The 13090-nt window shown below is 36.2% G+C and overlaps 1 protein-coding gene across 1 annotated transcript in view; it reads left to right on the top strand.

Moving 5' to 3' along the window:
* Positions 1-13090, top strand: part of BRIP1 (BRCA1 interacting helicase 1) — a 181080-nt gene that overhangs the window by 18715 nt on the left and 149275 nt on the right. The window contains 1 exon segment of the mRNA XM_059381073.1: positions 2114-2233. Within this exon segment, the coding sequence (XP_059237056.1) occupies positions 2114-2233 (120 nt within the window).

Here is a 13090-nt window from a genome sequence, read left to right on the forward strand (position 1 = left end):
TCTTTTGCCCCAAATATCTTTTATATGAATATTTATGTTATGAATATTTTTGTTATTGATAGTTTTAATATAATGACAAGGTTTACTCTTACTTGTTGAGTTTTAATATCAATACATTATAAAATGTTTATTTCTAAAAATTACTGAAAGACCTGAATTACTAAATATTTTATAAGAAATGTGTTTTTCGGGGTGCCTGGGTGGCACAGTGGGTTAAGCCTCTGCCTTCAGCTCAGGTCATGAGCTCAGGGTCCTGGGATCGAGCCCCGCATTGGACTCTCTGCTTAGCAGGGAGCCTGCTTACCCCCCTCTCTCTGCCTGCCTCTGTGCCTACTTGTGATCTCTCTCTCTCAAATAAATAAATAAATAAATAAATAAAATCTTAAAAAAAAAAAAAAGATGTGTTTTTCATACAGGACTACAGTATTTTGTGGCATAGAGTTCATGGCAGTGAGGTATGGAGGTAGGCTGGGACTTTGATAGACTTAGTTATAAATAAAGAGATTATTATAATTATCATATCCTTTATAGATAATTAATATTTCTAATTGAATATACTCAAAAACTGCACTCTTCTGTAGTGTATCTATTCTACATATAATCTTTATTAATTTCCATAGTTAAGCCTTGATTTTAATTTAGTTTAATTTTTTTTGTTAAAGATTTTATTTATTTGACACAGAGAGAGAGATCACAAGTAGGCAGAGAGGCAGGCAGAGAGAGAGGGGGAAGCAGACTCTGTTGGAGCCTCAACAGGAAGCAGGCTTGTTGAGCAGAGAGCCCTATGTGGGGCTCCATCCCAGGACCCTGAGATCATGACCTGAGCCAAAAGCAGAGGCTTAACCCACTGAGCCACCCAGGTGCCCCAAACCTTGATTTTAGAAATAGAATGAATTAGTTTATTTTTGGAAAAGTACTGGCTACAAATGAAGTATGAATCCGTGTATATTTTCTTCTCCAAGATGTAAACACAGAATTGGATATTGTGAGAAAGGGGTCAACATATAACATTTATTCTCTGACTTAATTGACTCTCGTTTCTTTTTTTTGGTAGGAATGGGATTATCAATAGAAATGCTCCCCCCCTTCATAATTTAAGTAAATAAGTTTTTGACAAGTAGTAAAAGGCATAAACAGTTTGGAAAAAAAAAAAACAGTGGGATTTATAGAAGAAATTTAGTCAAATACAATTTGAATTATGAAATATCTAGTAAGTAATGGTAACATTAATCAAATAATTTATTTTGTCATGTAGGAAATCTTGACTATTTACATTTAAAATTTTTATTCTGAAATTTTTCAATTTATATATATTTTTAAAGAATTACTTACTTGAGAGAGAGTGAGGGGGAAGGGAAAGAGAATCCCAAGCAGGCTCACATGGAGCCCCACATAGGGCTCTATCCTGCAACCCTGAGATCATGACCTAAACCAAAACCAAGAGTTGGACGGACACTCAATCAACTGAGCCCCTCCGCTGCCCTGAGTTTTTACAATTTAGAATGAAGCTTTATTTTTATTTGCTTTTACCTTCCACTTAGATATGTAATTGAACTTTGCTATAATACTACATTTGATATCCATATGGTAGGACTATCATTTTATCATATGAAAGATCATTTTATAATACTGTAGTTTTGACACATGACTAATTAAAGCCATTTTAGTTAGGATTTGAGAGTTATAAGGTGCTTATTTGTATTTTTAAAAAATTATTTGTAAATAAATAAAATCTTAAAAAAAAATTATTTGATTATTGCCAGTTAGAAATAGTCATCTTTTTTTTTAATGCTAAAAACATACCAAAAACTGTTTTGACCTTTAAAAATAACTGGCCTGCTCACATTTTTTTTTTTTTTTATTTTTTTTTATTTTTTTAAAGATTTTATTTATTTATTTGACAGACAGAGATCACAAGTAGGCAGAGAGGCAGGCAGAGAGAGAGAGGAGGAAGCAGGCTCCCTGCTGAGCAGAGAGCCCGATGCGGGACTCGATCCCAGGACCTTGAGATCATGACCCGAGCCGAAGGCAGCGGCTTAACCCACTGAGCCACCCAGGCGCCCCTGCTCACATTTTTGTTACATTTAACTTCATTTTGGTTCTGTGTTTACAGATTAGAAAGCGTCATTGTTTTGAAAAGGAGGTACATCATTTGGATGCAAAAGTTGCTTCAGGCAAGACCACAAAACTCAATTCTCCATTAGGAAAGATAAATTCCTTTTCTCCACAAAATGTATGTATTTATGCCACTGTTCAGTTTAAAGAAGGAAAATGTGGAATTTGCTAAACTCATTTAAAAAAAAGTAATCGAATAATGCAAAGTATAGTAGAAAATAATTCAGAAGTCCTCTAAGTACTATCATATCTCTACTACTAATATGTGAGGTGAGAAAAGCTATTTTCTTGGAGCCCCCATTTCCTCATTTATAAAATGAAAGAATTGGACTAGAAAATCCGAAAGGTTTTTTTTCCTCTTGTATATTCTAAAGTTGTGGACTTTACTTTCCGATAATTTTTCTCATTCTCCTTAGAGCAGATCATTTTCAAGGAGTAGTCCAGGGAACTCTAAAGATTACTGTTGTTTTTTTCTCTGGCATATAATATTAGTAATAATAGGATGTTATTTGCCTTTTTGAAAACTGTCTTGACATTTGCATTGATGGTGCAAAAGCAACAATGGATAAAATTGTCAGTACCTTACCGTAATCAAGATAGTGGTACCATGCTGTTTCAATAGTAGTTTTCTTCACCGTCATTAGTATACAGTTAAAAAAAAGACAGTTACACTTAAGAATGTCCTTGATGAAGTAGTAAAAGTTACTAAGACCTTAGGCTTTTTTAACATTCTGTGTGAACAGAACAGCTAAAAAGACCTTAAGCCTTTTTATTTTTTTATTTTTATTTTTATTTTATTTTATTTTTTTTTCGAAAGATTTTATTTATTTATCAGAGAGAGAGAAGGGGAGAGAGCGAGCACAGGCAGATAGAATGGCAGGCAGAAGCAGAGGGAGAAGCAGGCTCCCCGCTGAGCAAGGAGCCCGTCCCAGGACGCTGGGACCATGACCTGAGCCGAAGGCAGCTGCTTAACCAACTTAGCCACCCAGGCGTCCCGACCTTAACCCTTTTTAACATTCTGTGTGAAGAAGTGAGTAGTACTCTAAATGTTTTGCATATAGGAGTAGGATGATTATCTTGAGGAAAAACACTTGTAGCATAGTTTGGATTGTTAGCTGAACCTAGCTATTTTTTTTCATGGAACATCATTTTTACTTGGAAGAGTGAAAGACAGATGAATGATGGTAATTTCTTTTTCTTTCTTTCTTTTTTTTTTCTTTGAATGATGGTAATTCTTGAAATAAACAAAGTCTGATAAAATTTAAGTGAAAATCAGTATTTTGAAGAACTGTATATTCCACTCTGAGCTTGGCAGTTTTATGATACTTATAGACTTTCCTCATGATAGTGGTGGTGACAGTATAGAATGTGACTTTTTTGATATTATATAATGAAATATGTTAACTTTTATAAGATCTGTAAAATTGGGGTATCAAATATCTTCTGAATGGCCTGTACAAGATATGATACTATAAAATAAGGCCTGGGAAAGATCCATCCCAAAGATAGACCAATGGATCTTTTTTTTGCCCAAATCCCCCTATCCCCAGGCATCCTTAAGCTTTTTTTTTCAGTCACTATAGATAGTTTTCATTTCCATAGTTTTATATAGATGGAATCATGCTTGTTTATTTTTTCTAATTATTAAACATCTCTTCCTTTTTTTTTTTTTTAGATTTTATTTTTTTATTTATTTGATAGAGAGAAAGATCACAGGTAGGCAGAGAGGCAGGCAGAGAGAGAGAGGGGGAAGCAGGCTCCCCGCTGAGCAGAGAGCCCGATGCGGGGCTTGATCCCAGGACCCTGAGATCATGACCTGAGCCGAAAGCAGAGGCTTAACCCACTGAGCCACCCAGATGCCCCCATGCTTGGTTTTTTTAAATTAAATTTAAGATGTGAATTTTACCTGCTGGGTGTTGAATGTTATTACGTATATATATTTTTAAAGATTTTCTTTATGTGAGAGGGAGAGTGAGTGAGAGAGAGAGCGAGGGAGCAAGCAGGAGCTGGGGGAGTGGCAGAGGGAGAGGGAGAAGCAGATTCCCTGCTGAGCAGGAAGCCCGATTCAGAGTTTGATCCCAGGCCCCCAGGATCATGATTTTTTTTTTTTTTTTTTAAGATTTATCTATTTATTTATTTGACAGAGATCACAAGTAGGCAGAAAGGCAGGCAGAGAGAGAGGGGGAAGCATGTTCCCTCCTGAGCAGAGAGCCAGACGTGGGGCTCGATCCCAGGACCCTGGGATCATGACCTGAGCCAAAGGCAGAGGCTTTAACCTGCTGAGCCACCCAGGCGCCCCCAGGATCATGATTTGAGCTCAAGGCAGACACTTAACTGACTGAATCACCCAAGTGTCCCAGATGTTATTATATTTCTATAAATGCTCTAATTTTGTTATTTTTTAAAAAAATTATGTTCTGTTATGCTAGTCACCATATAGTACATATTAGTTTTTGTTGTTGCATTCCATGATTCATTGCTTGCATATAACACCCAGTGTTCCATGTAATATATGCCCTCCTTAATACCCATGAGTTTTGTTCTGAGATGCAGAACAAAATTAAATTACTTGGAATCAACTTGATCTTTTTGGGTATGCTTTTAGGATTTGTCAGGTGGGACCTGAGCAGAATTTAGTCATAGTTTACCTCAACAGAGGCTAGCTCCTTCAGGGTCCTCTACCTAATGTTCTATGAATTGTTAGGTTTTTCCGGTCTGGCTGGTGGGAATAGGCACTATTCCATGCCCTGTGTGAATGCCTCATCATTTTGGGTGGTTCTTTCCACTGTCTTGGTTTGTTTACTCTCTCACATATGTTGATCAATACTATGCTAGATACCTGAGAGGTCCCTTTACAGATCTCTGGAAATCATTCTTTGTGCAGCTCTCTCTACTTCAGTATTATGAACTTGAGTCTTCTCTGACTTCCTGGACTAAAGAGCAATGTCTCTTCAGCTCAGGTTTGCTGGGCTAAATCTGGGTTCCCCTTCCCTAGGGCAGACTAGAAATTCTCTCAAGACAGTAAAGCCTAGGCAATCATAGGGCCTATCTCATTTATTTCCTACCTCTCTGAGATCACTCTTTCTTACCTGATATCCTGTATCTTAAAACTATTGCTTCATATATTCTGTCTATACTTTTGATTTTTCTGGTAGGAATGAACAAACTCATTGATTATGGGACAAATTCCAGAAGTCTTTAGATGGCATGTAAGTCTTCCTGTTTATCTGTATAGTGATAAGACCTTTATAAACGTATTGTTTTCTTTTGCCCTTTCTGCTCCTCCCTTTTTCTTTTTTTTTTTTTAAATTAACTTCTGCTAATTCTTCAGAAAGCCTTCCTCGATATCCCCAATTTGGGGTTAGATTCCCATCTGAAATGTTCCTTGTACTTCTAGAATTTTAACACTTATCCCTATTATCTTCTCTGCAAGGTTCTAAGTTCTATTAAGGAAATACCAGGTTCTGTAGTATATTGAGACCTCCTTGAAGGCTGTGACTGGTTTCTTTTTTTTTTTTAAAGATTTTATTTATTTGACAGACAGAGATCACAAGTAGGCAGAGAGGCAGGCAGAGGGAGAGGGGGAAGCAGGCTCCTTGCTGAGCAGAGAGCCCGACATGGGGCTCAATCCCAGGACCTTGGGATCATGACCTGAGCTGAAAGCAGAGGCTTTAACCCACTGAGCCACCCAGGTGCCCCGTGTTTTATTCATCTTTATGTTTTAAGCACCTAGCTTTGTGCTAGGAACCTAGTAAAGGCTGGGTGAATGAAAACTATATTCCCTGCCCTTGAATAGTCTTCATTTAAATTCTTAAAAATGCAGAGTGGGGGGAAAGTTGTTGGTTATCTTTACAGAAGGCTTATAGTTGAAGTCATCTCAGGAGCTTTTACTATTAAACTGTCAATAATAATATATGCTATGTATTTGCCTCTGCCTATGTTTTCTCCCTCATTTTCTTTAACATTGCCTTATTTTCATAGCTCTTATCCTTATCTACCTGTTTATTATCGATCTGCTCTGTTAGAATATAATGTCAGTCTTTTTCATGTGTATCTTTAGTACTTAAAATAGCATATAGTGTGTATTAGTTGTCCAATAAATATTTATTAGTAGAATATTCTTGAATTCTTACAATGGCATAGGCAGGTAATATTGTTATTCTTATTTTACAGATAAGAATACTCTGAGAAGTAAGTAATTTGGTTAAGGTCACAAATCAGGCAAATATTAGAGCTAAATCTTATGTAAGCAGTATGATGCTCTGGCAAATGTTTTAATCACTTTATTATACATTCTCTCTAAAATGCCTCTTAGAAATCCTGGAGTCATCAAAGCAGGATTCTCATACCAACATAAAGGGAAGAAATATCATGTAGAAGCTTTAAGAATAAAGAAATCAAGCATAGGATAAGATGTGATTAATAATAGCTAAAATAAGGGGCGCCTGGGTGGCTCAGTGGGTTAAAGCCTCTGCTTTCGGCTCAGGTCATGGTCTCAGGGTCCTTGGATTGAGCCCCGCATCGGGCTTTCTGCTCATCAGGAAGCCTGCTTCCTCCTCTCTCTCTCTCTGCCTGCCTCTCTGCCTACTTGTGATCTGTCTGTCAAATAAATAAATAAAATCTTTAAAAAAAATAGCTAAAATAAGAGAAGTGGATTTTTAAAAAAAAATGAGACCAAATAAAATTAATTAATTATACACACACACATACATACATACATACATACATACATACATGGAGAGAGAGAGAGAGAGCATGCATGCAAGCCAGTGTGTAGCGGGAGAGATGGGGGAAGAGGGAGAGACAATCTTAAGCAGGATTCATGCCCAGTGTGGGGCCCAACCTGGGACTTGACCTCATGACTGTGGTATTATGACCGAGCCAAAATAAAGAGACGCTTAACTGACTGAGCCACCCAGGTGCACCTAGAGAAGTGGATTTTTAAATTTTGTTTTGTTTTTATTGGTTAAGAGAATGAACTTAAATCATACTGCCTGGGTTTTAATCACAGCTCTGCTTTTTACTACCTGTGTAACCTTGATGAAGTTTTTAAACTATTGCTACTTCAGTTTCCCTGTTTGTTAAATGGGGATAGTAATAGTACCTAAAAATATTTATAAATATTTATAATATTTATAAAGTGATTAAATACACTTGGCATATTTTAGGGCTTATTAAGTGGTAAGTGGTAGTAGAAGTAGTAACAGTAGTGATCGTAGTAGCAGCAAATGGTTACATAGTTGTATGTTGGTAATAAATATATAATATTAATAATTTAATTAGTATATGTAGTTATCTTTGAATGCTGCTAAAATGTATTATATAGAATTGATTGATACTAATTTTGAGGAATTAGGTTTATAATTAAGTAACAAGTTCTTTTAATATCTGTTAAGGATGTCTATGGCTGCACCTGCTTTAGAGTCTAGACCAATTATAGGCAGAGTTCCTGGCTAGGTACCTTAATTTTAAGCCAAGTGCTTTGATTGATTTCTCCTTCTGGTTATATTCTACGTTAATGATTTATTATGGTCCTCCTTTTGGTAAGGTGTAATTGTATTTATACTTGTATATCCATATCTTTTTTATCAGTTATATTTTTAAGCCAGAATTTATGTTTTGTTTCCTTGGCTATTGGTGGTATAATTATATTGCTGTAGAAATGCAATATTTGTTATAGGTGGGTGATTTATTATTTATAATATTAAAAGTATGGGTTTCTGATAATTTAAGTTTGAAGACTGTTAAACTAAATTTCTCAATTCAACCTAGTAACTCAAATGATAACATTTCAGTAGTGTGAGATAGAACTTTTGTTTGTAAAAAGATGTAAGTGGTATATGCCATACTAATTCAACATATATAAAGTACTGCAATGATAGAGAAACCATGTGGTTGAGCGCTAATAATTGTTCCTTTTTTTGTAGTCTATAGTCAAAAACATGAATATAAAATTTTAAGTACTTTCTGAATAGTTAGGGAAAAACTCACAAATACTTCGGTAACATGATCTATATTTTCAGTGTTATTTTTTTCTTCCATACAAAATTATTCTAATTTTTTTGTAACCAGTTAAAATAGAAACTTTATTAGTACAAAATGTAAGATTGTAGTTAATATTTTCATTTTTTTGGTAAATTGGTAAATTGTTAACCTACAGATTTGTGTATGTGTTTTATTTTATTTTATTTATTTATTTTAGAGAGAGAGCATGCTTCTGAGAGCAGGGGGATGGGTAGGGGGCATAGGGAGAGAATCCCAAGCAGACTCTAAGCTGAGCATGGAGCCTGATGTGGAACTGGATCTCATGAACTCTGAGATCATGACCTGACTCAAAACTGAGAGTTGGACACTTAAATGAGTGAGCACCCAGGTGCCCCAGTGTAGAGTTGTGTGTTTTGACTGTCATCTTTTTTTTTTTTTTTTAAAGATTTTATTTATTTATTTGACAGAGAGAGATCACAAGTAAGCAGAGAGGCAGGCAAAGAGAGAGAGGAGGAAGCAGGCTCCCTGCTGAGCAGACAGCCCGATGCGGGACTCGATCCCAGTACCCTGAGACCATGACCTGAGCCGAAGGCAGCAGCTTAACCCACCGAGCCACCCAGGCACCCTTGACTGTCATCTTAATTTTAAAAGTAGATGGTAGCATTTTTAGTGTAAATCTCGTGGACGTTTAGCATTAGATAATATCTCTAGTTTTTCAAAGAGTGTGGACTGATCATTTCCATCGATGTAAGAAAGAATAATGGGGATATGAGTAGAGGTAATTTACTTAAAGAAAGGAATCTTTGTAGAGGTATTGTTTAGAAACTTACTTTGCTACTGGTATAACGTACCAGTTTTCCCCTTTCTCTCTTTTTTTCCTTTTGAATAGAGGTGTAACTGACATTTTCAAGTGTATCCTAATGATTGAAATGATCACCTTTTATAGTTACAAACTTTTTTTTTATGATGAGAGCTTTCAAGATTTACTCTCTTAGCAACTTTCAAATATAAAATATAGTGTTAACTGGTCACCATGCGTACATTACATCTTTATGACTTACTTTATAACTGAAAGTTTGTGCCTTTCACTCCCTTCACCCACTTCTCCCACCTCACCCCCCTGCCTCTGGCAACCACCAGTCTGTTCTCTATGAACTTTTTTGTGTACCTTTTTTTTTTTTTTTTTTTAGGTTTTACGTATAAGCAAGATCATGCCATATTTATCTTTCTCTGTCAGACTTACTCACTTACCGTAACGTCTTTGAAGTCTTTTTTTCACATTGTTGCAAATGTCAAGATCTCATTCTTATTTATGACTGAATAATTATTCCATTGTGTATATATACTTTTTTTTTATCCATTTGTCGCTGAGGTTGTTTCCGTATCTCAGCTATTATTTTATTTTATTACTTGAGAGGGAAAGAGTGTATGAGCAGGGGGAGGGAGAAAGAGACAAGCCGTCTCTCCGCTAAGCAGAGAGCCTGATGCAAGCAAGCCTCCATCCCAGGACCCTGACATCATGACCTAAGCCAGAGTCAGATGCTTAACTCACCAAACCACCCAGGCACCCCTCTGTAACTCAGCTATTGTAAATAATGCTGCAGTGAACACAGGGGTACATAATCTTTTTTTTTTTTTTTTTCCAGAGGGAGAGGGAGAAAGAGAATCCTAAGCAGGCTCCATGCCCAGCACAGAGCCCAATGTGGGACTCAATCTCATGATCCTGAGATCATGACTTGAGGTGAAATCAAGAGTCAGATGCTTAACTGACTGAGTTACCTAGACTCCCCCATATATCTTTTTGAGTGTTTTTATTTTCTTTGGATCAGTGCCCATACATGGAATTGCTGGGTCATATATGGTGGTTATATTTTTAATTTTTTAGTAACACCCATACCATTTTCTATAGTGGCTGCATTGATTTACATTCCCACCAACAGTGCACAAGGGTTCCCTTTGCTGTACATCCTCACCAAAGTGTGTTATTTCTTATCTTTTTGATAATAGTCATTCTAACAGCTTGTGAGATGAGAGCTCATTGTGGTTTTGATTTGCATTTACCTGATGATTAATGATGTTGAGTATCTTTATATACCTTTTGCCCATCTGTATGTCTTCTTTAGAAAAATGTCTATTTAGATCTTCTGCCCAGTGTGGGGTTTGAACTCATGACCATGGGATCAAGAGTTGGGTTGTCTGTTGACTGGGCCAGCTAGGTGTCCCTCTTCTGCCCGTTCTTAAATTGGATTGGTTGGTTTTTCTGCTATTGAGTTATATGAGTTCTTGATATATTTCGGATACTAGCCCCTTATCAGACATGGGATTTGCAAATGATTCTTCCTATTCAGTAGGTTGCTTTTTTATTTTGCTGATGGTTTCCTTTACTGGCAGAAGTCTTTTAGTTAGATATAGTTACACTTGTTTATTTTTGGCTTGTTGTTTTTGATTTTGGTCAGACTTAAAAAATCATTGCCAAGACCTGACATAGGAACTTACCACCTATGTTTTCTTCTAAGAGTTTTGTGATTTTGGGTCTTATGTTCAAGTCTTTAATCTATTTTTTTTTTAAAGATTTTATTTATTTATTTGTCAGAGAGAGAGACAGGAAGCACAGGCAGACAGAGTGGCAGGCAGAGTCAGAGGGAGAAGCAGGCTCCCTGCGGAGCAAGGAGCCCGATGTAGGACTCAATCCCAGGACGCTGGGACCATGACCTGAGCCGAAGGCAGCCGCTCAACCAACTGAGCCACCCAGGCGTCCCAAGTCTTTAATCTATTTTAAGTTAATATTTGAGTGGAGTATATGATGATGGTTAAGTTTTTTCTTTTGCATATTGCTGTTCTTTCCCCATTGTATAACACTTCTTAATATTTGCTGAGTGGCTTATTATAAATCACAAAAGTGTTTTCTGTCAATTTTGGAATATGTGATTTCATAAGGAAGTGGAAGGAAAATATATAGTTTTGTAAGATTTAATACTGTATAGCAGCTTCTGAAATTAATTTATCACCAAAACCTTAGATTAAGTAATGTTTAAAGTGCAGCCATATTTTAGATCTTTTCTTAGTTGATATATCGCATGCATCACATTTGGTAGATCGGTAGATCACATTTTAATCAAGATAAACCAAACATCTTGAATAAGATAAATTGAGAGACTTGGGCAAGTAACATTTTTTTCAGGATCTGTTCCTTCAAATCGGAGGGAAAAGAAGGTGGGACTAGATTTAATATACCTTATATCGCTTTTAGCTCTAACACTTCTAAATTCTAAGGCTGCTTTCTCTATTTTGGTTCTTTTTCTTTTTAAGATCCTGTCTGTTTAGTTGACACAGGTAGAGAGAGAGAGAGTGAGCATAGCAGTGAGGGCTAGGGGGTGGGTAGCGCAAGCAGAAAGACAGAAAAACAGGTCCCTGCTGAGCAAGGAGCCTGATGCAGGGCTTGATCCCAGGTCCCTGGGATCATGACTTGAGCTGAAAGCAGCCTCTTAATACACTGAGACATCCCGTTTTGGTTTTGGTTTTGGTTCTTATAAGATGATATAGAGAAGACAGAAATTATTTTTGGGAGAATATTTATTTGGATTCATAAATTAATGGTTTAGTTCTCTTACCCTTACAAAAATGTAAATGTTGCAGTCTTTATACATTTAAAATCTGTTTTGGTTCTTATAAGATGATATAGGGAAGACAGAATTTATTTTTGAGAGAATATTTATTTGAATTCATAAATTAATGGTTTAGTTCTCTTACTCCTACAAAAATGTAAATGTTGCAGTCTTTATACATTTAGAATCCATAGTTTTTTCTCTTGAAAAACTTTCCTTCATAAAGGCATGATAAAAAATAATTAATGATTTCTCTTTTCCTCTGAATTCAACATTAAACTTTTTAAGTTTAAAGTTTAAGTTTTTCTTTATAATTTTCATAGTTTCCATTGAAATAATTTAGTTTCCAGCCTATCGATTGGAGATTCGATAGTTGTCTTTTTACCATCCTATCATCTCAAGTGTCCTTGCTGTCTCTTCAAGTCAGGAAATCGTGTCAATACCTCCTCTTTACATAATTATCTTCCAATGTCCACTGCTATTCTCTTTCCTTACATTTTAGATTCTCTCTTTTTTTTTTTTTAAGATTTTATTTATTTATTTGACAGAGAGAAATTACAAGTACACTGAGAGGCAGGCAGAGAGAGAGAGAGAGAGAGAGAGGGAAGCAGGCTCCCTGCTGAGCAGAGAGCCCGATGTGGGACTCGATCCCAGGACCCTGAGATCATGACCTGAGCCGAAGGCAGCGGCTTAACCCACTGAGCCACCCAGGCGCCCCTAGATTCTCTGTTTTACTGATAATTCAAACATTAAAGGTCTAGTAAGGCATTAGTCTCCAGGTCAAATATAGTTAAGAGAAACATTATTTTTTTAATAGTATTACCACTCTGATTTTACTTCGTTCCACCATGCATAATCATTTTCTCCATAATTTATTTCCATTCTCTTTACTCTTTTATTAAATCTTCACAACAGCTGAGGTATTGCTATAGACTCATTCTTGTGCTTATACCTGATTTTTATTTATTCATTAAATCAATGCTAACATCAACTGTATACTTTTCTAAAAGCAGTTATATTTTTTGATTTAGTACAGCAGTAGCATTCGTTATTTTTGCCTAGTGTGTAGAGGAGATGTGGGTCCAGTAGAGTGCGCTGTTGACCTTCGATAAAGTGTTGATGTTGGGCAAACCTTGGGGGTTTTTTCTCCTTTTTCTTCTTACATGCCCCTGTCTTTTCTTTCTTTTCTGTCTTTTCCGCTCTCTCTTCCCCTTTCTTCGTCTCCCTCACATCAATATTTAAGATGTTCTCTAGGATCTCCAGAGAAAATGACTAGTTTTCTCTGAAATTATTTTACAAGTCATTTTCTAACAGTTTAATTTACTTTTATTTAATATTACTCTTTACATAGTGATATGATGCTTACTGTGTGTCAGAAACTCTTC

The sequence above is a fragment of the Mustela nigripes genome, chromosome 16 (assembly GCF_022355385.1).
Source record: "Mustela nigripes isolate SB6536 chromosome 16, MUSNIG.SB6536, whole genome shotgun sequence".
NCBI classification, from domain to species: domain Eukaryota; kingdom Metazoa; phylum Chordata; class Mammalia; order Carnivora; family Mustelidae; genus Mustela; species Mustela nigripes.